A 25519-nucleotide genomic window follows, 5' to 3' on the forward strand; every position below is an offset into this window, starting at 1 on the left:
CCCTATTTATAGTTTGGGATGCCAGCTGGAGGCAGTTATTTGTTTCCTTATTTAAGTTTTCATAATTAAAATTTGACCCTATAGCTATATATTAATTAATACTATTGAGATATTTTTACCTCATTTAATTTTTCATAATACAAATTTGACCCTACGGGTATGCACTAATTAACTTTAAATTTGACCCTATAGTTTATAATAATTATTTTATTGAAGTAACTGCCATCAACTAACTGTTTATATGTTCTTCAAAACCTTCACCATCACCAGTCCACCAATCGATCTTCAAATCTTGCAAAACCCTCAGCAATGGCGAACGACACTAAAAACGTACAGAAAGCACCTCCAGCGGTTCTCCCGATCCTCATTTCAAACGACAGCGCCAACGCCGGGCCGTGTTGCTACCGGAGAATTCACACCATTGGAACTTTCTACGGCCGGTTCCCAGTCTACAAAGCCGCCGTCGTCTACCGGAATCCACTCTTCTACGAGAAACAAACCCCCGAGGAGCTCTTCGTCGCCCTCAAATGCGTGGATATGGCGGAGGCCGTCGCAACAACGGAGCTGGCAAAAGAAGCCCAATTAAACGAAATGGCGGGCCTCAAGAACAGACGCCTACTCGTAGTCGAGAAGCCATTCCCTATCAGCGGCCATCTCTGCCTCGCCTGGCCGTACATGGGAATGGGCTCCATCAGGTACATAATGGCGACCAAATTCCCCGACGGGATTCCGGAGAAATTCATTCCTGTAATTCTGAAAGAAACCCTAAAATGTCTGATGAATCTCCACGACCGGAATATCAGTCACCGGAATATCCATGCCGGCAACATTCTGATGAACCACAACCCCGAGATCAAGCTTCTATTCGCAGCGACGATCTACACTTCGACGGAAGAGCAGATTCTCCAGTCCTCTTCATCGTTCTTGCCGCCGGCCGCCATCTCCGAATGGGCAGCCCCGCCGGAGATTTATCCAAAGGCCAACAGGTATTCCTATGCGTGTGATATGTGGATGGTTGGGATTACGGCGCTGGAATTAGCCTACGGAGGGCTTAAAGTGAGCAGCAGGGAAGAACTCATGTCTTTGGTGAAGAAGTTCAAGAAAGACAGCAAGAAATATTTGGGGATTGAGAAATTGAAGAGAAGTTCCGATCGGGAATGTCTTTTCTCGCAAGACTTGCAGAAGATCGTCGCCGGCTGCCTGAAACGGAACCCAAGAAAGAGGCTGAAAGCTAGCAAAATCCTTGTCTCCGATGTCTTCACGTTAATGGAGTCGAATGTTAATGAGTTTTACACCCACGTCATAAACGAGCCAGTAAAGGTAGAAGTAGTGTAATCAGTTAGCAGTTTTCTGAATCACCTTTCTTGATTGATTGGATTTGATGAGTGTGTGGTGGGTGGGTTTGGTTTAGGGTTCTTTGTTCTTTTTGCGTTTTGGAAATGTACAGCTTGCATTGCATATATGACATAAATGAGTAGTTTTCTTTTTATCACTTTCTTGATCAGTTGAATTTAAAGATTGTAGTGTGTGAGTTTCATTTTAAGATTCTTGATTCTTGATTTTTTATTTTTTTTTTGTATTTTTTTGATAACCTGCATATATTTCATAAATTAATTCACTTTCCCGATCAATCTGGGTTGAAGATTGTTTTGGGTGTATTTCATTAATTTTAGGGTTCTTGGTTGTTTTTGAATTTTGAAGATAATTAACATGCATATATGATAGCAAATAATCATCTTCAAAAGTAGTGATACATTGGAGTTGAAGACTGCAGTGAGTGCGTTTTAAGTTCTTGATTGCCTTGGGGAAATTGTCGCATCTATTTTGGCAATTAAAATTGTTAAGGAATTATTGCGGGAAATTGAAATTTTCACATAATTATGATAAATATTGCAAAAGACTGCAATAAATTATTATAAAAAATTGCAATCATATAAAAAATAATTGATATAAAATACTTCCAAAAACATAAAACAATGTAAATAATAATGGTTGTAGCTTTATGCACCAATATAAATAATAATCGCACATATGTAACAATTATATGCAACAAAATTACAAAATATTCTAGAGCAATAAAATAAAATGAAAAATAATATGATCAAAATAATTTTGATGTCAACACAAATTTTAAATGGAAAATTTAAATAATACAAAATATTAATCATATTGAGTTTGGTAATTATTGTTATGATTAATTTATAAAAATTGAAAAATTTACATACTCATTCAAAATAATACTTCATTTGTACCCCTCTTAGCTCACATTTAGTATTTCTAAAATATCCTAAAATTATTAAACAAATCATTCAAAACTAAATATAAAGAAAATATTAAACTAAATTTAAATTTAAAATATATTTATATTCTTCAAATTCAAGTAATTCTTTCGAAGAAAATCTGAGTCAGAAGCATACTGAATCAAAATCTAAGCATACACGGGACTCTGATTGTTACTAGAGTCAAATGCAAACAAGTCACAAATAGGACTCCTACCAAGAGTAGGAGTTGATCGCAAACATATAAACAACAGACAAATCGACCACAACAAACAAATTGCACAGACGCCGACAAAATTCGAATAGAATCAGAGTCAAACACAAATAGATTATACAACGAAATTTTGACTTAACGCAAACAGATATATAGACAGATCGCAATCAGATTTGTAATTGTAATTATAGGCGCAATTAGAAATCACAGGACTTCCAAATCTTTTTCATTTAAAGATAATATGAATCTGGTTCATTAACAATAAAATTTGTCGAAAAATAGGATTTGTCAAAAGAAATTTTGTTTTCTAAAAAATGTAATATATACTATATTATTCAAAATATAAAAATAAAATTATACCTATAATATTTCAAAATATATGCAAACTATAAATCAATTTGATTGATTGTTTACAATTCTTTTTTAATATTTAAATATTCTTCCATCCAAAAAGTATTAGCAAAAGAAGCATGTCGAGAACATAAAGTACCTCAAAATTAAAAACAACCACGATCTTAAATTAAAATGCTCTCACCACAAATTTCAATTAAAGTTGATCTGAAAATAAATTTTGAAAACCGTCACGTCAATTTCTACAGTACATGCAATTATCAAAAACGATAAAGAACCACTACTACTTTAATTCAACTGATCAAGAAAGTGAATCAGGAAAACTACTCGTTTATGTCGTATATGCAATGCAAGATGTACGTTCCCAAAACGCAAAAAGAACAAAGAACCCTAAACCAAACCCACCCACCACACACTCATCAAATCCAATCAATCAAGAGAGGTGATTCAGAAAACTGCTAACTGATCACACTACCTCTACCTTTACTGGCTCGTTTATGACGTGGGTGTAAAACTCATTAACATTCGACTCCATTAACGTGAAGACATCGGAGACAAGGATTTTGCTAGCTTTCAGCCTCTTTCTTGGGTTCCGTTTCAGGCAGCCGGCGACGATCTTCTGCAAGTCTTGCGAGAAAAGACATTCCCGATCGGAACTTCTCTTCAATTTCTCAATCCCCAAATATTTCTTGCTGTCTTTCTTGAACTTCTTCACCAAAGACATGAGTTCTTCCCTGCTGCTCACTTTAAGCCCTCCGTAGGCTAATTCCAGCGCCGTAATCCCAACCATCCACATATCACACGCATAGGAATACCTGTCGGCCTTTGGATAAATGTCCGGCGGGGCTGCCCATTCGGAGATGGCGGCCGGCGGCAAGAACGATGAAGAGGACTGGAGAATCTGCTCTTCCGTCGAAGTGTAGATCGTCGCTGCGAATAGAAGCTTGATCTCGGGGTTGTGGTTCATCAGAATGTTGCCGGCATGGATATTCCGGTGACTGATATTCCGGTCGTGGAGATTCATCAGACATTTTAGGGTTTCTTTCAGAATCCGGATTGAACGAAATACGCTCGCAGGCCTCCATCGAGCGGCATTTTTCTAGGGTCGGCTCGAGCGTAGGTCATCTTTGAATTCTTGGCTATTCTTAAAACACATCTTAACCATGGCTTCCCAAGTTCATGTGCGTGTGGCTTCACAAAAGTAGAAGAACACCACATGTTCTAATCGGATCCGTTGTTACTTAAAATATTTTTCAGGACTTATAGAAAAGAACCGATCAAAAATTGAATCAATTATATTAACTGACAATAGACGGATAAATGGAATAAGTCAAACGCAAAAAGATCACACATCATAAACACGTGATATATTGCAGACATCATACAGATTGTAGGCAACAAAGAGATTGCATAATGAAATAATTAAATTTACATAAACTTAAAAATTATACTGTTATTGTAAAGATAATTTTTAACCAGAAATTTATATACATTTCAACAATTTAATTCCAAGTTAGGTTAAAAAGTAGACAAAATGGAATAGCCAAGGTCCAACTGCTTAGGATAACCTGAATATAAGACAGGAAATTAACCGTTTTCCAAAATTAGTAATGAATTGGATTTGAAGACTACCAGTTCTTGATTGTTTTTCGCATTTTCAAAATTCACTTTCTTGATCAATCAGATTTGAAGATTGTGGCGGACGTGGATTTTATTTTTGAGTTCTTGATTGTTTTTTGCATTTAAGAGATAACTTGCATATATGAAATTTCAAATCTACTTTCTTGATCGATTGGATTTCAAATATTATGGTGCATGAGTTTCATTTAGGATTTTTTTTTTTTTTTTTTTTTTGTTTTTTGCTTTTTGTTGTTGTTGTTGATTTTGCATTGTAAGACAATTTGCATATTGTTGTTGTTGAAAAATCTCCTTCAATGACTTATAGAAGTGAGCAAATAGAAATTGAGTGAGTTATCCGACTTCCTTGAATAGGATAAGAAATCCATATTTTTCAAAAATAATAAATTAAGAAAATAGGGAAAAAAATGACAAAGATAAAGGAAAAAAAGATAAAGAAAATAAAATTGAGTGAGTTTTCCGACTTCCTTCGAATAGAATAAGAAATCCATATTTTTCAAAAATAATAAATTAAGAAAATAGGGGAAAAAAATGACAAAGATAAATGAAAAAAAGATAAAGAAAATAAAATTGAGTGAGTTTTCCGACTTCCTTCGAATAGGATAAGAAATCCATATTTTTTAAAAATAATAAATTAAGAAAATAGGAAAAAAATGACAAGGATACAAGAAAAAAGATAAGAAAATAAAAAGAATATGGACAAAAAATTAAAGAAGGCAAAAAGAAAATAAAAACATAAATGAAATTTGCATAAAAACTAAAATTTGTGTGGAAAGAATGAAAATAATAGTCTCTTTATATCTATTTATACTATTATCTATCAAATTTGGTTAAAATTATATTTTATTCCAATATATTAATATGTTAATAAATTATCCAAAATCAATTAATATTTTATCTTAAATAAAATTTTGGGCATAAAGTATATTCCGTCTCATAATTATGTATTCATTTGTTTTTGTACGTAATTTTAGAAATATTAATATTATATTGGAATATAGTAGGAATAAAGTAGAAGCGACTAAAATAAATGTAATAGTATTTGTGTAATATATTGAAAATTATAAGGATATTTGTAATCCATTTACTAAAAAAAACGGAAATGAATATTTTGTTTTGCGAGACAGACCAGAAAAATGAATAAAACCAATGAAATTAACAGTTTTACAAATTTATTAGTATTATTATTAATATTTTGATCGATTGGATTTGAAGATGGTGGTAGGTATGTTTCATTTTAAAGCTCTTGTTGGTTTATGCATTTACCTTAACAAAATCCACTTATATACTACACATATTTATATTATAAAAATCTGCCTACCTTTCGGATATAAAAAATAATAATAATAAATAAATAAATAAATCTAACTACCACATATATTAAATGCATAATAAGTAATTATTAACACAATTCAATATATTATTATGATGTAATTATTGGGGACAACATATATATACACAAATATTCAAATGGTAAACACAAATTCCAACGTAATGGCAGAATCCATAGTACCATTATGAATGTCTTATCTTTGAATTAGTAAACAATAAGGTGATTAATAATGTCTTATATTTGCATTAGTAAATAGTAAGGTGTGTTTTTTTATAGCAACTTCCAGAGTTTAAATTTAAAATAAATGAGTATAACAATGTTTTATATAAAAAATAATACTCCCTCGCTCCCAAAGATTTGTCTTTGTCTTTTTATTTTCGTCTATCCCAAAACAATTGTCTTGTTTCCTTATTTAGTAGCCGTGGTCTCCACTTTATAACAAAATTATTCCTACTTTTCCGTATTATCTCTGATTATTACTTTAACATACTCTTTACAATCCTTAAAAAAAAAAAAGCAAGAGCATTTTAGTCATTTACATTATACTTTATACCCACATTCAATTAAATACTATTATTCCTTGATTCTCGTGCCAACTCTCAATAAGACATTTCTTTTGGGACAGAGAGAGTAATACATTTGTAATCAAAATTAGAGACGGATGACATTAGCTATGAGAATTTTAGGGACGAAATTTAATAAATTTCATCCTTAATGTCAAACTAAAGATGAAAAAAAATTGTTAGAAAAATATTACTTCATATGTCTCATTTTAGGGTATGTTTTTTTACTATTTTTGTCTGTTTGTATATCTTTTCTATTTAAAAAATAATACTCTCTTCGTCCCATTGAAATATTACTATTTTCTATTTTCGTCCGTCCCAAAACAAGGTTACCATTTTTTAATTTAGTAATTGTACAACTTAACCTAATAAATACCCTTTCAACTTACAATGTATTACACAAATGTCATTACTTTTATATTACACTATACTAATAGGGGTATTTTTGTCTTTTTCATTATAATTTAATATAATACTAATATTAAAAAATATATGTGCAAAAAGCAAACGTCACTGTTCCAATGGGACGGATGGAGTAATAATTATAAACTAATACGAAAAATATATTTTTACTTTTATTTAAATTATAAATATAACATTATTACACATATAATTACTTTATATATAAAAATAAAAATATAAAAAAAAAGACTTTTTTACTATTATTTCTTAATTTCCTTTAAAATCACAAAAGATTTTTTATTTGGGATGAAAGAATATTTTTTCTCAGTGCAATATTCAAACAGTCCCTCCTCCAAATCCTAAATAGGATTAATATCCAATATGTAAACCCCTAATTAGAAACAAGAAATTAGTCCCCTAAGAGACCTGGTGGTGGTGTAGGAGTTGGACTTGTGATCGTGAAGTCATGGATTCAATGTTAATTTTTGAATTATCTTGTATAATTAAATTAACTTTAAATGTGGTTCACTTTTCTCCCGTCAAGTTTATCACATTCAAAAATATACGTGAGAAATGACAAAAAATTGTTAAAAACAGTTTTTTTTTTTTAATTATAAATACTTTTGTATACAGGTTACTAAACTTACTCTCAAAAAATTAGAATACACCATCGCTATTTGAGAGTCCGGGTTTGGCAACGTCATCCTAAGGTCACAGGATTTGGCAACATTGTTCAATGTTTGACAATATCTACCCTCTCACGGTTCCAATCTACCATTTGCTTGAAGAAAAGATCTTAAGAACAAATTTAATTTTTAGCAATGGCTGATTCGCTTCCGCTGACATATTTGATTTGAGAATTATTGCTTACATTCAAACCTCCAACGCCTCAGATACCTGCCACGCGTGGTTCGCCTAATGTTACTTTCCTGTCGAGCTTGATTTGCAAGGTATTAAATTCAACCTGAGATTTACCAATGCACATTTTCGAATAGTTGTTTCTTTGGCGTGATTCTTCCTAAACTTACTGTGCGTGTGCGTCTACTGTAGATGACGGTTTTGGCGCGAGGCCACTCCCAGGGGGTCGTAACTACCACATTAGCTTGTAGGTGTTGACTTTGCACCTTTCTCTCTTCCCATTATTTTCTTCCCTTCTCGTTATCTTCTTCATTTTCCATCTACTTCACCACAGTCGCCCCCTCCATCCCAAAATCACTTTGGAGTTTTGTATTTTCGTTGGGACTGAAGCAAAGGAGTGAAGGCGAGGAGTTCCGCGACACTGCTGGGAGGAATGTAGATATTTTTCCGGCAACGAAAGAATATTGTAGAGGGTGCAGTAAAATAAAATAAGGGAAGAAGAGCAAGAAGGGAGAAAATAGAGGAAGAAGGAAGATGGTGGAAGGGAATATTGTAGATTGAAATTAGGTTATGTTTTTTAAATAATATATTATAAATTAAAATAATATTTTTATTAATAAAAAATTATTTTATTTATTATACTATAATTATTACCTATCACCGTCCATCAAAACCAATCAGGGTGTGTTTGTTTGGGATTTTGGATTTTGAGTTGGGATTTAAATAGTAAAAATTTTGAATTTGAATAGTTGTATGATGTGATATAAATAGGTGATGATGTGATGTTTTGATTGTAAAATTGATTTTTAGTATAATATAACAAATAAAAAATAGGTGTTTGATTTGATGTTTTTGGAGGAAAAATTTTGGATGAACAGTGAAATTTGGACCAAATCTCTCAACCGAACACACCCTCAAACTTCATTCAAACTTACTAAAGGAAAGAATCATAACTTCCCAAAACTATAAAAGAAAATTCAAATTAAAACCAAACCCAAACCAAATATTCCCAAACTAACTCCAATAAAATTAAATTTAAAATAACTTAATTAAACTAAATAACTAAAATATATATATCTCACAATATTTACATATATATATATATATTCTAAAAATAATATAATACTCCCTCCGTCCCGCAACTAAATATCCATTTGTTTTTTTACGTAATTTTAAAAATATTAGGCCATCCGCATCAATGAAACTCAATATGGGTTTCTTCCATCTCTCTCTTATCTTCCACGTCATATTCTCTCTATCACGTCATCGGAGAAACTCATTTCATTTTATACTTTCATAAAAAAAACTTATTTACACAAATTTTAATTTATTTTAATTTCTCTTTCCTCCGTATGATTAAATTATCTATTTTTAAAATAATTTAAATAATAATAATTTTTATCTAATATATATATTTATTAGTATTTATTTATTTAATAATTTAATTTATAAATAATAACAAATATTTATTATTATTATTAATTGGTTATATTTAATTAAAATTTTATTTAAAAAAATATATAAATATTGGTATCATTTTTTAAAAAATAAAATTTTATAAAATATATAAATATAAAAATTATTAATAAATATATATATATAATAAAAATATAATGTATAAAAACTAATTAAAAAAATATTTTTTTTTGCCATGTTTTCCAATTACTAATGTCCCAGTTTCAAAGAATGCTGCAGATAGGCAAGCAAATAATTTTTACTTTATCAGTACATGTAATATATATGGAATGATATTTATGTAATGATATTTGTGTAATATATTATAAGTTGCAAGTAGACAGTACCGTTACTTTAAAAAAAAATTGGATACTTTGTTATAGGAACGAGGGAGTATTTTTTTTACAAAATATTAAATATTATTCAAATTACAAACTCAAACATGCAAATTCAATCTATATGGAAAATAAACACACGGCATAATTACTAATTAAGTGAAGAAACACTGTCCAAAATCTTCGAGACAAATAAAAGAACACATGAAATTACAGTTAAGTAACACTATTTCAAAGCCTTCAGCAATGGCCTGATACTATCTCCCCTGGAGATTAAGGGCCGCCGGAAATAGTCGAACTCCATCAACTGGTCCGCCGTCGGATCCCTCGACAGGCAAGCGTCAATAACCTCCCCCAATTCCTGCTCTAAAATCCGCTTCTTTGATTTCCCACAAAAGCACGAACCGAACCCTAATTTCCCGATGAACTTGGAAGCTGGAAGGTTTTTTTTCCTCGTCTGTTGCACGATGATGGATTCATGGCGGTAGAGGTTGAATTCCAGGAGAATGGACGCCGGAATGTTGTCGCCGTAGAAAAGTTCGAGCGCCAGCAATCCGAACATCCATATATCGGTGGCCTTATCGTGGTCTCGCCGGAATTCAGGGGTCAATTCCGGTGTTACTATCAAGTTCCGAAGAGCGGCGGCGGAATCGCCGGGATGGAGGTGATCTTCGTACATGGTGAGGTACAGAAACGACAATTTGACGGAGGGTTTCTCGTCGAGGAAGACGCAGTCGGCGCCGATGCTCCGATGCACCTTGTTCTTCCCGTGGAGGTAACTCAGCGCTTTCAAGGTTTCTCCGAGGATGAAACGTACGGATTCTTCGGGGAGGCCGTGTCGGAACGTGGAGTGGATCATGGCCCTGATCGACCCCCTGGAACACGACGGCGGCATCACTATCCAGAGCTCGCCGTCGATCACGAAGGAGCAGTGGACTTTGACGATGTTGTCGTGATCGCAAACTCCGGCGTTGTGGATATCATTCGTTAAATAGAGGACGTCTTGGACTTTTCTGATATCGATCTTTTTTATTAAAACGGTGACGTTTCCTTCCTCCGGAGTCACGTGCTTCGCGCTGTACAAGGCGGCGGCGTCTCCGGTGACCATCGCGGCTTCGAGGATGTACTGGGTTCTGTCCTTTTCGTATTTCCTAGCCGGCGGCAATTCAGATCGTATTTCTTCCATATATGTTGTAGGAAGGAGGAGAGGGCTTCGTAAAATCGTAATGGAGTTCACGTTTTGGATTGTGGTTAATTTGTTTAAAGCATTGCATATTTATAGGTGTGGATTTCATATCTGAATCGTTGATTTGTACATAGAGATTTGGGTTAGAGATTCGATTAATTTAGTGTTCGCAGAAGTGGAAGGCAACTAATAAAATATATTCATATATATATATATATTCTTGATTCGAATTTCCACGAAGATCAGGTGAATATAATTTTATAATCAAATCCACATTGATTCCTTCTCATCCGATAACATATATAAAATTCAGGTCGACAACCTGTTCTTGATAACCCATAGAAATAAAAAGATAAGCAATTAATAGTGGTCATTCTTGGAGGCCGGCGACGTTCCGCAGAGTCCAGCCGATGGCGTAAGCGGCAGCTCCGGCGACGGCGCCATTGCCGAGCGTGGTGGCCATGGACAGTAAGCACCTTTGGCCGGCAATCTTGGCTTTTGCGAGGCCGAGAATGGCGAGGGCGAGGGCGGACATGAAGCAGGCCGCCATGAATTTGATCTTGACGCTTTTGGTGAAGGGGATGAGGACGATGAATGCCAGAAGTGGAGCGCACCCAAACACCAGAAAAGATGCAAATGTCACCAGCCCATTCTTCCACGGCTTCTTATTGTTTGTCCTGTCGGGAGACACCATTCCTTTCTCCGCCACCATTTTCTCGTCCACCAGCGTCTCCGGATACTTGGCGAATATGCTCACTACCTGAGCTAGCAGAGTAGGACACAAATTTATTCCATTCATAATCTAATTAATCGATTGATAATCATGTTATTACCAGGTCTGCATCGGCGGCGCTCATTCCGAGGTTTCGATATTTCTGGGCCAACAGCTGCTGCTGATTCCGGCGCTGGTTTTCGACGTCCCACTGTGTAATGGATCTCTCCCTGGCGGCGACGTCGTTCTCGGTGGTGGTGGAAACGAAATCGCCGAAACCCATTGAGATTCCGTCCGCCACCAGATTCGCGAACCCCAACACCAACACATCGACTGCGCTGCGTCAATTATTACAACTTTAAATCAACAAGCTTGTAATGAATTGAATTTTACAGGAACGGAGGAACAATTGAGCTTACCGGAGGAAAGGTTGCCGGCGGAGATGGAAGAAATTAGGGAAAAGGTTGTGACAATGGCGTCCATGCCGCCGTAGACAAGGCTCTTCACGAATTCCCCATTCCATGGCTCTTTCGGCCTCCCGTTGTTTCTTCCTGTCCGAATTGGGGGCAGCAATGGCACATCGTTGTCGTCTCCGTCACCCATTCCATTCTCCATTGATCAAAATGAAAAAAAGTCCTATTCGTCAATAAACACGTTCTGGAAGAAAGTGATGGCGATGGTGTAAAAATTGTAAACAGAACAGAGCATATGCATTGGTGTCGCTTTGCATGCTATGGGACTGACACGTGTCGACAGCCCAGATGGCTCTGAGGCGGTCAACATCGATTTCGATTTCCATTACGATTAAACCTCAATTTTCATTGCATTGTTCCCAAATTTCATACACGATTCAACGCAACAAGAGGAAGGGCCAAACTATTAGGCAAAACTTAGTACTACTAAATCAGGATATTGTGATTACATCATTAATTTCAGACCAAAGCTCTCTTTTCTTCCTCTTGCTCTTCATCATCATCATCTTCATGGTCCTGTCCTAGTTGAAACCTTTTCTTGGCTTCATTCATGGGCAGAGAATTGGAGGGGGTGTTAGTGTTACTGTTATCAGGCAACATCTTCAGCACAATCCCCATTGATATGAGCAAGAGCCCACTCCCATGTTGCCCTGTTAAAGGCTTGGTGAAGATCAAGTAGGACAGCAATAATGTGACTGCCTTTCGAGCTGTAGTCACCTGTAATCCAACCAACAACATATCTTAGTTAAAATGCCAATAAAACTTAAATCAAGAAAAGCAGCTTCAGCTTAGCATTGTCATGACACCCGACCATGGCTGTTGTGGCTGCGCCGAACAGCGCGATCAGGGAGAGGACTGAAACTTGCCCGATGAACGTCGCCATTGCTTCAAAAACCAGAACTCCATAGACATAGAGATGCTGCAAACAAACAGAGCATTATTTAGTACAATTAGACTTCTGTGTCGCCTAATGAATCCATGATTCTAACAATATGCACACCTCCGAGCAAGAATTCCAAGCAGTGAAAAGTTCTCCGGTGATCAACATAGGTGGGATCAAGAACGGCATGCCCACAAGAGTCGAGCAGAAGAGCATTTCCATCTGCAAATCCAAAATGCATTTTATGTTTCAACCAATTCGAATTAACAATGTGCTATTCAATTCACACCTGTGTTGTTTCAGGATTCATGGTGAAGATCGCTTCTTGCAAATTCCCTAAAAAGGCATCCATAATCAAGGCACCGGACACCATCAGAACACCGAGTATGCTGAAATTTGGGGAGGTTTGGGCATCAGCTAAGGTGAAAAGGATCAAGCCCACCACCAGAAGAACAGCAGAAACATATTCTTGAGGCGGATATTTTCGCCTTAGGCCGGGAATGAAAGGCCCCATTATCATCACTGGGAGGACCTGATTTCAACCCCAAATGCAGAGTCAATCAGAGAACAAAACAAGAACAGATCATATAGCACATTCCCCTCAGAATTCAAATGCAATGCTTTTCACCTTGGTGGATTTGAACATGAGCTGTGCAGGGTAATTGAGAAAAGCCAGAGAACCTTTGGTGAGACCATGGGAGCCCATGAGCACACCAGAAAGGGTCAAGTAGGTCTTCCATGGATTCACCATTTGCTTGCTTGTGAATCCTTGGAGATGAATCAGAACAATGTATACCCATCCTTGAACAAAGGTGAAGTACCATCCATAGCTGTAATTAAGCCAATCATACTTTTAAAAGAAATTGAGGATCAATGGTTTGCATGCTGAATTGAAGTAAACCTTACCTGAATTGAAGCCTATTGTATACATATTCCTGAAAATTGATGAAAAGAAGAATAAAAATCCATCAAGATTGGAGTAATTTATTGCAGAGAATCGGAAAACACAAATGCTTCAACCATGATCATCAATCAACTGCGAAATACTCCGGAATCAAAGATGAAGGATTACCTCACAGACGCCGTTCACAAGATAGCCGAAGAAAAATCCCGACGAACAGAGGAGAAACTGCTGCCATTTAGGCCTTCCAGTTAGTGAAATCCCGAAGAGAGAGCGAGCCTTCTCTTCATTCTTCATCTCCTTGGATTTCCCCTTGATTGCAGAAAGACGCTTCCTCTTCTTCAAGTACAGAAATGCAGGGCGGGCATTGTTCCAATTCAACGTACCTATGGAGCAACTTTCGATGCAAATAGCAATTGACTTTTTGAGATCATGAAGAAGAAGAAGAAGAAGTAGTAGCAGAAAAGCGAATTGCGACAAATGAAATTAAAGTGAACGTATCGGTTCCACTACGCTATCCTAAATCAATTGGGAATGTTTCCAATTGGGGAGAGATTTTCCCCAATATATTCTCACAGAAGCGCTGGTGACGATGAAAGAAGGGTTTGGACTTGGGTGTAGAAAGAGGGATTAGTGGAGGGAAATCAGCAAGTTTGTTAAGCAATTAAAGCATGTGTTAATGGCGTCCGTTGAAGGAAGAGACTGCGACACCATTGCATGGACTGCTACGGTGGGCCCACCAGAATTTCCCGAGGGAGGGCGCCTTGGCGAAGAAGACGCATGTCACGTGGCTTGCACGTGGGACTACATTTGACTATAGTGCCCAATTTTGACTTTCTCCGTGCCTAAATGGAAATTGGCATGTAGATTATCTATTTAGGAAATAAATGAATATTCAATAAATACAACAAATATGGTAGTAAGAATAAATAGTTCATGATAAAATAAATGGAAATTAACAAGTAATATTTCGTTTAAAGTTTGATCTGTTAGGTCGAAATTAAAGAGCTTACATAAATAAAGTTTTGATTACTTTTTATATAGAAATTGATTGATTAAAATAGAATTGAGAAAGAGATGTAGTGAATTCCTTATTTATTTATTCGTAATCAATTAATGTTTTATATTAGCATATTGGATTAATGCTTACCAAACCAAAAAAAAGTATTGATTAATTGGATATTATATCATTGAACTGACTTGCAAGTACCATATACATTGGGATTATTTTAATTTCCTACTTGTTACCAAAGTAATAATTTATCTACTTAATGAATATATTTCATTATTATATAAGTTTAAAATGTCTTTGGTGGTTACAAATATTCCACGTTAGATCTGCGCAACACCCGTCTCTCCAAGCCCCAAACTAGACAAGTTCCGGGACCAATACTCCTTGCCATATCTCAGCCCTACGATAAACAAATAAACTGTATCCGATCCAACGAACGGTGTAGATCTACCGGGCGTGGCAGTCCTGAGACCAGAACAGCTGCAGCAATGGCTCCGATCCATTTCATAGGAAAGGAAGGTGGCTTTTCGTGTCCGATTTGCAGTCACTGCGCAAGAAATTCTTCAATAACTTCATCGAAGATCTCCTCCAGCACCCAGACATGGAGCTCCATGGAAATCTCGTCGTGTTCATGGCTAAACCTGCTCCAATTAAACCCCTTCTCCATGTCCTCCACATAAGCCTTCCTTCTGTCTTCCAATTCCCACTGATACGTCTCCTCGAATTCCCCATTCTTCCATGATCTTGCAGCCCTCAAAAGCTCACTTTCCTCCTTCAGTTTCTCCTCCATGAAAAAGTCCATCATCAGACCACGGCTGTCGTCGTCTTCCTCACCCAATTCCATACATTCCAGCAACTGCTTCGCTCTCTCTTCTCCATTTTTATTGACTTCACTGTTGCTGAATCTTCTCTTCACATCGCATTTCGCCCCTGGAAGAAAGTAAAAAAAAAAAAAAAAAAAATCGAATTTTTAATTTAGGGCTTTTCTGGGTATTTGATTGAACCCTAACCCTAATTTAGAACAAAAATTAGATGCATACTCTGGACATTGATGGGTGAAATTCGGCGAAATGGAGATTTGAATGTTGATAATTCTTCTCGAAATGGTGAATAGAGAACTGAAACTGGGCTTTCCTGCTGCTCAGATTCTTCGATCGAACAATCCTCCTGTTAATTATACATACAAATTTGATTACTTCTTTTCTAATTGTAATTAATTAATTAATTAATGATTTATTATCAGAATGTAATTAATCAATAATTATTACCTTGATACTCCTAAACGCAGAGGCGTTTTTACTCAGAAATTCGTCACTGTCACACCAGCTAGACGTTTTACCTCTGGAAGAAGTTGTGACCGTTGGATTAGGACACGTTGGAAAATCCAACGCCTTGGATTCATCTTCCTCCAAATCCCGAAACGATCTCCACCGTAAGATATCTTTGACTTTCACTTTCACCTTGACCATCTCCGGCGCCACCGTCTCCTCCGCCGCCGCATTTCCTATCTTTCTCCGGCGGTGCTGCGCCGCGGCGGTCTCAAATTGGAAGTTCCTGACCACGTTGATCACCTTCTGAATGGCGGAGATCGTCGTCGCCGCCGCCCTCCTCGACCGGCTTCGCCGCAGCACGACCGGCTGCTTACCTGAACGCCCCGCCGCCGCCGCAGCAGATTTTCCGGCGCCATCTCTGAGATAATCCTTGAGCATCATCGGCCGTCGGTGTTGGAAACCCTGAAACTTCGAGACACCTCCTTTTCCATCGCCGACCAAAGCCATCGCCATTACAACAAATCAACGCCAAACGATCACCGGCGCTGCAAGATTCAGACATCCAGCACGACGCCGATTATATAGAGAGAAATAACTCAAACGGTCGAAGAAAACGACAAAGCACACGTAGCAGCATGGTATAATTTATTTTATTGTGTCAACGTTTCAGGCTGCATTGTATTGCTTGTGATTTGAAGCCTGTCGGAGCCGTAAAACTCCACATTTTTCATATTTAATTCTAAGGAATTTTCTGAGCAGCTGCTGCCGCCATGATTGGGATCTCTGTAATAAACTAATCACTCTGTGTTTCGTCTTCATCACAATTTTATTACATCCATTTAGGTAAGTGTCAAGAATATATATATATATATATATACACACACACACACGATTAATTAGTGTACCAAAGAGGGACATGCATCTTTAATCTACACACAAAAAAAAAAAAAAAAACCATAATTTAGTGATGAACTCATGCTTAATTTGCTGTTCTTATTATTATCCAGCTGTATGAATGAATTGTTGTATTTATTAGGGCAAGGAATTGAAGAAGGAAGAAACAAGAGAAGGGTCAATATTGTGATTCGATGCATGCACAGAATCTATAAAATTTGCACAAATCAATCCACACACTGTTGGTTGTTGGCTAAATGAAAATATATATATATATATTTATATATATAATTTATAAGAAATTATTAATTAATTTGTTGATTTTTGTAAATGGGCTAAAATTAGGTGGAAGAATCTATCGATTAATTTATGTGCAATGAATGGTATGGGGGAAAATATGGGCTTCGTATATGTATTGCCTACCAAAAGGCAAATGTCATACGTGGCGAGTTTTGATTGGGTGGTTGCACGTTCACTTGCCTAGGTTTAGTTTTGGATTATTCCAAGGGGACGTGGAGGAATCCTATGTTTTATTTTGTGGGTAATTTCATTTCATGTCATAAATATGGAGTCAATTTTATTACATTTTTTAAAAAAATGTGCATAATTTATAATTTGGATAAATTTTAATTCAAACACTCGTGTTATATGTTTTTTTTTACAAACTTTCATATATTTAATTTATTACATACTTAATGGTTATAATATAGAAATTTCTGTAAGTTCATTTCGTCCATAACTACGGAGTTGAATTTTTTTTTTTTTGTTAATTATTTATGAGTGGAATGAAAATTTCATGTAAAATTTTCCATATCATACTTAAGAAAATATGCAATAAAACTAATTATAAATAATTTTGTGCAACAAACATACATATAATACGCTAAGGGTGTGTTTGTTTGGGGATTGGATTGGATTTACACTATTCATTCAATTTTTTTTTCCCCAAAACGTCAAATCAAACACCTATTTTTCATTTTTTATATTATACTAAAAATCAATTTTACATTCATCAACACCTATTTATATCACATCATACAACTATTCAAATTCAAAATTTTTACTATTCAAATCCCAATTCAAAATCCAAATCCCCGAACAAACACACCCTAATGGAATTGACCTTTTATAGTTTTATTACTAACTATATATAAAAAAAAATTTTGAAAACAATACGCTGATGGCCCAACAAGAATTTTCTTTTAATTTAATTTGGGCCCAATAACTGTATAAAGCCCAATAACTTCAACGGTTACTTTCCAAAATTAAAATTTATGATTAACGAAAAACAAAAAAAAAAAAAGCAAGAAGGCCCTTCTTGGCTTTGTTTCAATTCTGTGCCGTCCGGTCGGTGATGCTCTACGAACGTTCAGCAGTTCTCCGAAAGGGATCCTTTCGAACTCCGAAATGCGATGGGCGTTGGAGGGAACTTTTGGGATTTGCTTAAGCCCCAAGCTCGATTCGAAGGATTTGATTTCTTGAGGAATAAAAGGGTCGCCGTGGACTTGTCGTACTGGATTGTGCAGCAGGAGACCGCCATTAAAGGGTACACTAGAAATCCTCACATTCGTCTCACCTTCTTCCGGACAGTCAATCTTTTCTCCAAGGTAATATGGCTGCCGTTCTTGTAGGCTGTAGCTTACATCCAAAATGGGTTTCAAATGTTCATTAATTCCTTTCTTAATTTTATTTGTAGATGATTGTCCCCTGAAAAGAGGTTTTCAACACGTGTGTTATAGACATTAAAGGAAACGGAAGGAAATTTGGGGTTTTTTGTAAGTGGGTTTCTATCATTTGATTTTATCATCTTTCCGGGAGGGATTGGTAATTTTTTTTTGTTGAACACATATTTTGGAGTCTTTTGATGTTTTGATCTGATTAATACCATGTAAATCTTTGAAATGCAATTTGGACGTGATTATTTGCTCTTTTGATATGAAATTACTGGTAAATGGAGTGATATTAATAAAATTTGGCGCATGATGCAGTTTGGAGCATACCCGGTTTTTGTACTGGATGGGACCCCCTCGCCATTAAAATCTCAGGCCAGAATAGCACGTTTTTTCAGGTCATCTGGTATTGACTCATCACGTTTACCTGAGGCAGATGAAGGTGTTTCGGTTGAGAGGAATGGAAAATTCAGAAAGTGTGTTGAAGAATGTGTGGTGAGTACATTTAGCATCATAATTTACTCGAAGTCAGACTCGATTGTTTGGTGAGGCTGTCTTATTGGTTTCTACAATTCAATTCTTCCAGATTGACTCTGTAACAAATTAGCTTCACCGAATTGTTTCTTGCACTCTTACCACGAGTATCCAGTTGATCCCAAAGTTATGCACAATGCTATGGCCTTGCCCCCTCAGAGTTCCCTAGTGCAGCCTTAGTAATTTTGTCCTTCTTTAAGGCTCCTAAATTGTAATATGAAATATCATCCTTGATGGATGGCGAGGCGCTCTTACAGATGCAACTGCTGCACCAAGTTTAATAGTAGTATCCAATTTTTGTGCAGTAATAAGGCCAGCTAACCATGTTTCAACTTGCACATTAGGACTCAACAAAAGGAGAACAATTATTCTTTGGTTTTAAAAGCATATTTAAATTATCAATTCTTGGTTGTTAACCAACATGTTGAAATTTGAGAATCCTCCACCTGCAAATTCAATGTATCAAATATGAAATGTTCAGTTTTGGTAACCATAGGATAGTTTAAGACATCTTATAGTTTTTCCATGTTATTATAGGAGCTGCTTCAGCTTCTTGGAATGCCTGTTGTAAAAGCAAAGGGTGAAGCTGAAGCACTTTGTGCACAGTTAAATAGAGAAGGGAAAGTTGATGCCTGTATTACTGCTGACAGCGATGCATTTCTTTATGGAGCTCAATGTGTAATCAAGCGAATTCATCCCAACTCGAAAGTGAGTTTTTTGTTGCTAATTTTCCCTTACTTGATTCTGATAATATTATAATAGATACTTAAGCATTTTGGGATTTATTACTGAGGATTGTGTGTTTTGCCTTGACCAGGAACCTTTTGAATGCTATCATATATCTGATATTGAGACTGGTATTGGGCTTAAAAGAAAGCACTTGATAGCTCTGGCTTTGTTGGTTGGAAATGATCATGATTTAAATGGTGTAAGGGGAATTGGGATGGACACAGCTCTTCGTTTTGTGAAATCTTTCCGTGAAGATGATGTATTGGACGGGTTAGTGTGTATTATACTTACATTTTCGAGTATTCATCTACATTTCATTGGAACTGTTAGTGCTTGATTACAAAAGGTACTGTTAGTTATGTGTCTCTTGTTACTCAGGTTGCATGAATCAAATGGGGGAGATCTATTTGGGATCCATGGAAGTACTGATGCGGCAACATGCAGTTTTAATGAGAAATCACCAAAGTTAAAAGTTCCGCATTGTTCCCACTGTGGACATCCAGGCAAAAAGACAATGCATCTCAAGTTTTCTTGTGACTATTGCACTTCAACTTCTGGCCAGAGTTGCAAGCAGAAACCACCCGGATTCAAATGTTTCTGTTCTTCATGTGAACTGGTATTGTTTTTACCCTTTTTCTTTTATTAGATTTTTGTGGGCTTTCTTAGAATCTAGCATGTATTGATTCCAGGAAAAAGAAGAAAAAGCTAAGAAGAAAGACATAGCTTGGCGAATTTCTGTCTGCCGGAAAATTGCATCAGAGCAAAATTTTCCAAATGATGAGATTATACAGATGTACCTTAGAAACCATCACGGGATTGGTATGTGACTAGAACCTGTAGGTCATATCCATATTTTACGGAAATTATGCGGCTGGGAACAGTTTTTATTTTTTATATGCTATTCCATATTGTTTTCCTTTCTGTGGTTGGATGAAGAGTTTTGATAGAACTATTTCAGACCATGTTGTTCAGGATTTTATAGCATAATTTACAGCCATTAATTTACTGTAGTATCTCGTTTTTTTTTTCAGGTGATGATCCTAAAATAAGATGGGAAAGCCCCAAAACAGAAACTTTAGTGGATTATCTAGCTTTTTGGCAGCATTGGGAGCCGTCTTATGTGAGACAGAGATTATTGCCAATGCTGTCAACTATATATCTGCGTGATATGGCCTCAAACCCAACAAATAACTTGTTATATGGGCAATATGAGTTTCATAATATCCAGAGAGTTAAAATAAGATATGGACATAAATTCTATGTTGTTAACTGGAAGAAGGCTGGTTCTGTTTTGAGTGATGATGTGCACGAAATTCCTGAAGAAAGTGGTACAAATCATGGATCTGAGGCACTTGATGATGACTCTCTTGATTTGTTAGAAGAGGCTGATGCTCCTTACGTTCATGTTGATAATGGATGCTATTTTTTATCTACTGATGAAGACATCGAGCTTGTCCGAAAGGCATTCCCAGAAAAAGCAAGCGAGATTGTGAAGAATAAGGTAAGATATCTCTCTACTCTCTCCCTTCCCCACCAAAAGAAAAACCCTCCGCACACCCTACCCATGATCTGGGGAGTTTCTTACATGTCTTAATTGTTACAGGAGCAAAAAGAAAAGAAATCAAGAAAAAGGAAAATACATGATACAACGACCCCTGAAAAAACAGAAGCGTCTGCATCACAAGGCGTGCAGCTAAGTATTACTGAGTTTTATCGTACCTCAAAAGCTGTCAACAGAAGCAAAACTGAGAATAACGCCGGAAAGGATGGTGGTTCCTCGAAAGCGAAACAGAGCAATGCAAGTCCAAGATTGTCCAAATCTGTCAGACGGCGCCTCTTGTTTGATTAATGGCTCAGATACGCTTCCTACGTAAATTTTAGAACTGTGAGTGTAGGTTTCCTGCTTTGGGAAGTTAAAGTTGATGCTTTATAAGACATGCAATGAAAATTTTCTCTTTGCTTCTTTGTTAAGCACCATCTATTAGTAATTTTACGCACTGTTAGATTTTCGGGTTTTAAACACCAGTTGAGGGAAATTTCTGAAATGAAGCATTGTTTTGTGGATATTTTGACAGAAGTAAACTAATGGCGTGAGTCCTTATGTGATTTTTTGTGTAATAGCTAGAATTCAATGCAGAATATTTTTAGGGTTTTTCTATAAGCTTCCTTAACTGAATGACTGCTGTCATTAAATCAAATTAGGAGCATGCTTGCACATAAATGCATGGTCTTTATATATATATGTGTGGGTGTGTGTGTGTGCTCGCGTGCTTAAATTGATTTGTAAGTGACTTGGTATGTGACAATCTTGAGAAATTGTTTTCTATTTGATCATTCAATAGGAGTGGTAAATCTCTATAAATATATAAATAAGCATTAGTTTTTTGTTTTTTAGTAAAATAAATTCCGAGTCTCCAACATACCAATTGTTGGTACTATATACTTAGAAGGTAAACCCGAGTCTTTCATAATGAATGCCATTTTTGTGGAATGCACATGTATGCTCTTTTTGCATTATAAAAGAAGTCAGTCTAATTAGTTTTTCGTAAATACGAGATTTTCTTCTTCACATTACAATCTTCAATGATGGACATCAAGGGGAAGGAAGTTGTTTCTCTTGGGGAAACCAGACAGCATACAGAAATCAAAGGTATTTGTGTCCTTGTTGTGAATGATGATGTTACATGCAGTAATATAGTTTCTGAGATGCTTCGATACTGCAATTTTGAAGGTATGCACAAAAGCTCCAACTACTCGAACAATTGAGCATATCAATAGTTGTTTGTGAGAACTTGTCTTGTCTGTGTAACTGTTTCCACCCTGTTTCAGTATTGCATGTTGGAGGTTTTCTGGATGTTCTCAGTGCAACATGGGAGATAAAGGAGAGACTTGATCATGTAATCACCAATGTTCATAATTTACAGCCGAATGGCCCTGTGGTCGCGCATCATATTGAGGAGAAGTTAAATGTGCATGTCTTGTGTAAGCAAGTATTCGATGTTAGCATATTTTTCAGCACTCTTTGTATATGTCATGTGTTAGCCCTTTAAAATGCTGTGGAAAATTATCAGGGCTTTCGAAATTTTAAATTATTACCGGGATCCCTTGCTTTTACCTGCAGTGATGGATCATCATGGCGAAAAGATCAAGTCGAATGGGAAACCAGTTTCTTTTGCAGCATATTTTGTACACGGGTTGAGTATGAACGACTTGGATAGACTTTGGCAATATGCATTAGTGAAGGAGAAATCTGCAGCCAATCAAGAACAAAATGTTGGATGGCCATCTAAGCCTACCTCGATGACTGTGATAAAGAATACGATTTCTCTGTTGAAAAAGAGGCCGAGGGAGAAACTTGAGAAGGCCAAAGAGGGTAAAGGGGCATCCCCTTCTGTAGTGAAGAAACCGAGGGTTGTTTGGACTGCAGAAATGCATAAAAAATTCTTGGAAGCCATTGAAATCATAGGATATGAGAGTAGGCTCTTTTCATACTTTAATTTCATTCTGAAATTGCTGTTCTTCTTTCTTGGAGCTTATTTTTCTTTTAGCCCTTGATTTATCTATTTCAGATTAATGATTTGCTCCTGTTTTTCATCATCATTATTATTTTTTGGGTTTCAGAGGCAGTTCCCAAGAAAATAGTTGAAGCTATGGATGTTCCAGGGCTTACTAGGGAGAATGTTGCCAGTCATTTACAGGTTTGTTGTTGTTCAAAATCTGAGATTTAATATGCACTTTCCTGAGGAAATATTTATGTTTAATGCTGGAATATCACCAAATCCTTGTAATAAATGGGCAGCATTCTGAATAGGGCATGCTCTGCATTCATGTTCGAAATCTACAAGATTATTCCCACCATCATTATACACAGATGAACTTTAACCCTTCTTTAACACTTGGGCAGAAGTTTCGCGGTAGCTTGAAACGAACTCAGGAAGTCCCCGGGGGTTCACTTTCTGGCGGGAGTACAGCGAAGGAATTTAAGGGCTTGGCTGTCCTACCGGCGCTGTCATCTTTATATACCAACATTGAAATTAATATTGCAGGAGATTGGCTGCAACTCCTTAACTTAGATCTTGATTCCCGACCATATGATGATCATGTTTCTAACATGCTTCCAAGGTTGCCTGGAGATTGGAGTCAGCCTAATAGCAGTGCATTTGTTGGCTATCGATTGGCAAGTGATGGAAAGTCGATTGAGTTTGGCGAACACCAAGCTTCAGTCGATCTGACTGCGGCGCCTTCCAACTCAGCCATGCTATTACCTTCCGATGAAAAACTTTTCTTGGCTGCCCTGGAAGCACATGGGGATGAGTTGTGGGGACAAAGTGTGGCGACGGCGACATTCTTTCCCAGCATTTCCCAGCTACCTTATTCTCCATCTTCATGTCCGCAGAGTATCCAAGAGTTAGATGCCTTATTTGAATACAATGTGATCGATGATAATTAGGATTAGAACATCTTCTTCCTCTTCAGCAATGGTGTATAATTTACAGATTCAAATTGTTTTAGGGCTGACTAAGTTCTCGTGTACATGTATTTGCAATATGTTCTCTATTGAAGTTCAGAATGGTTTATATAATACTATCAAAAATCCAGATACTGAATACGTAAAAATGTCGAGAATTTCAAGCATGGAATTGATAAATTAGGTCAAGGGATCTTAATTTAGTTCCAATAGGATCGAACTCCTCAGCGCTGTCCCTGAAACCCTCATCGCCATATACACGGCGGGGCTCCGCCGCCGGAGAAAGCCGCCGCTTCGGCCTTTTGTTCTGAATAAAACAATCTCTCATCTTCTCCTCAACCTTCACAATTAAAGCTGTGGCCGCCGGAGCCGCCGCCTGCGAATTCTGCTCCTCCTCGTCATCGTCGCCCATCTGCATCGGCTCGCCCCCACCCGTCTCGCCATTCTCCTCGCCGCCGCCCACGGCGGAGGAGACCGAGTTCTCCGACTGCAGCGTTGGGAGAAACCCTCGCGGCGGATGGCTCGCCGGTGGGAATTGGGAGAGGATTTGGCTGAGATGGTGGTGCGCGAAATAAAGCGCTGTTTGAATTTGAGCGATCTGCGACGGTCGGCGGCAGTTCCCGAGTTGCTTCGCCATTAGAGCTGCTTGCTCTAGAGCTCCCACCAGATCTCCGGCCGCCGTCGACGCCTCCGCTTCCACTTCCATTTACGCCTTTGTGTTAGACCAATTTGACCGCGTTGGGGCTTTATGGGCAACCCTTCAATTTCCCCAACCACTGTTACTCGATTCACCAATTTTTTAGGGTTCACATTTATCCCTTTGAACGGTACAGTTTTGATCCAAGATTTCCCCCCAAAACACCATTACTGTAATCTTCAAAACAGCAACACAATCAACACAAATTTCCCAAAATTCGGAAGTGGGAAGAACAAAATTTGAATCTTTTCCAAGAAGCCATTGCAGCATTTACAAATGGATCGCTACACATTTTTACATTGCTGCAATAAGCGAAGGCTTGCGGGTCAATTCACCGCGGCCAAGGCGCCGTAAAATATTTTTTTTTAGTTTTAAAAAAATAAAATTTATATTAACTCCAATTCAACAAGACTATCTAGTAAATATATTTTCAATTTAAATTATATTAATAAAAATATTATTAGTTTTATATTATACAAATATTTTTATTTTTTTTACTGTAATTCATTATAATAGTAAAAGGCAATATTGCATTATTTTATCCCTTTAAATTTATATTAAATGCTTGTTTGTTCTATTTTTTTTTAATAAAATTTTTAAAATCGATAATATGTATATATATTTCATCGAAAAGTTATATTTATTTTAAAATATAATTTTATTT

The 25519-nt window shown here is 36.6% G+C and overlaps 9 protein-coding genes across 11 annotated transcripts; 3 read left to right on the plus strand and 6 right to left on the minus strand.

The window, feature by feature from the left end:
* The first annotated feature begins 309 nt into the window (after positions 1-309).
* LOC127246861 (serine/threonine-protein kinase BLUS1-like) lies at positions 310-1335 on the plus strand. Its single transcript, XM_051268476.1, has one exon. The coding sequence runs from the start codon at positions 310-312 to the stop codon at positions 1333-1335; it is 1026 nt and encodes a 341-aa protein (XP_051124433.1).
* A 1975-nt stretch (positions 1336-3310) lies between these two features.
* Positions 3311-3868, minus strand: LOC127246867 (serine/threonine-protein kinase BLUS1-like). Its single transcript, XM_051268489.1, has one exon. It carries the CDS (start codon positions 3866-3868, stop codon positions 3311-3313), a length of 558 nt encoding a protein of 185 aa, XP_051124446.1.
* A 5786-nt stretch (positions 3869-9654) lies between these two features.
* LOC127246875 (serine/threonine-protein kinase BLUS1-like) lies at positions 9655-10614 on the minus strand. The gene has a single exon (XM_051268502.1). The coding sequence runs from the start codon at positions 10612-10614 to the stop codon at positions 9655-9657; it is 960 nt and encodes a 319-aa protein (XP_051124459.1).
* Positions 10615-10835: 221 nt separating this feature from the next.
* On the minus strand, positions 10836-12080 carry LOC127246678 (uncharacterized). 2 transcript variants are annotated; one of them, XM_051268187.1, is made up of 3 exons: positions 11746-12080; positions 11448-11659; positions 10836-11374 (listed from the first exon to the last, which is right to left on the minus strand). In XM_051268187.1, the coding sequence occupies exons 1-3, from the start codon at positions 11939-11941 to the stop codon at positions 10985-10987; spliced, it is 798 nt and encodes a 265-aa protein (XP_051124144.1). In that variant the 5' UTR covers positions 11942-12080; the 3' UTR covers positions 10836-10984. The 2 variants fall into 2 exon arrangements, with proteins under 2 accessions (XP_051124144.1, XP_051124153.1); XM_051268196.1 differs by having other exon boundaries at positions 11448-11664.
* A 110-nt stretch (positions 12081-12190) lies between these two features.
* Positions 12191-14417, minus strand: LOC127246670 (UDP-galactose/UDP-glucose transporter 4-like). Its single transcript, XM_051268176.1, has 7 exons — positions 13752-14417; positions 13586-13614; positions 13308-13509; positions 12969-13211; positions 12800-12901; positions 12611-12718; positions 12191-12516 (listed from the first exon to the last, which is right to left on the minus strand). Exons 1-7 carry the CDS (start codon positions 13875-13877, stop codon positions 12259-12261), a joined length of 1068 nt encoding a protein of 355 aa, XP_051124133.1. The 5' UTR covers positions 13878-14417; the 3' UTR covers positions 12191-12258.
* A 330-nt stretch (positions 14418-14747) lies between these two features.
* LOC127253424 (uncharacterized) lies at positions 14748-16577 on the minus strand. The gene is made up of 3 exons (XM_051278056.1): positions 15861-16577; positions 15633-15759; positions 14748-15522 (listed from the first exon to the last, which is right to left on the minus strand). The coding sequence occupies exons 1-3, from the start codon at positions 16374-16376 to the stop codon at positions 15137-15139; spliced, it is 1029 nt and encodes a 342-aa protein (XP_051134013.1). The 5' UTR covers positions 16377-16577; the 3' UTR covers positions 14748-15136.
* A 1485-nt stretch (positions 16578-18062) lies between these two features.
* On the plus strand, positions 18063-22411 carry LOC127244263 (flap endonuclease GEN-like 1). 2 transcript variants are annotated; one of them, XM_051264826.1, is made up of 9 exons: positions 18063-18364; positions 18746-18922; positions 19499-19669; positions 19779-19960; positions 20069-20306; positions 20380-20509; positions 20722-21191; positions 21294-21575; positions 22289-22411. In XM_051264826.1, the coding sequence occupies exons 1-8, from the start codon at positions 18170-18172 to the stop codon at positions 21537-21539; spliced, it is 1809 nt and encodes a 602-aa protein (XP_051120783.1). In that variant the 5' UTR covers positions 18063-18169; the 3' UTR covers positions 21540-21575; positions 22289-22411. The 2 variants fall into 2 exon arrangements, with proteins under 2 accessions (XP_051120783.1, XP_051120716.1); XM_051264759.1 differs by having other exon boundaries at positions 22247-22355.
* Positions 22274-24252, plus strand: LOC127244390 (two-component response regulator ARR1-like). Its single transcript, XM_051264939.1, has 5 exons — positions 22274-22421; positions 22520-22672; positions 22812-23165; positions 23312-23388; positions 23595-24252. Exons 1-5 carry the CDS (start codon positions 22274-22276, stop codon positions 24138-24140), a joined length of 1278 nt encoding a protein of 425 aa, XP_051120896.1. The 3' UTR covers positions 24141-24252.
* Positions 24253-24318: 66 nt separating this feature from the next.
* LOC127246884 (uncharacterized) lies at positions 24319-24864 on the minus strand. Its single transcript, XM_051268514.1, has one exon. It carries the CDS (start codon positions 24862-24864, stop codon positions 24319-24321), a length of 546 nt encoding a protein of 181 aa, XP_051124471.1.
* Positions 24865-25519: the final 655 nt, after the last annotated feature.

This window comes from Andrographis paniculata, unplaced genomic scaffold (assembly GCF_009805555.1).
Source record: "Andrographis paniculata isolate CXL003 unplaced genomic scaffold, ASM980555v1 Contig10END, whole genome shotgun sequence".
Classification (NCBI taxonomy): Eukaryota; Viridiplantae; Streptophyta; class Magnoliopsida; order Lamiales; family Acanthaceae; genus Andrographis; species Andrographis paniculata.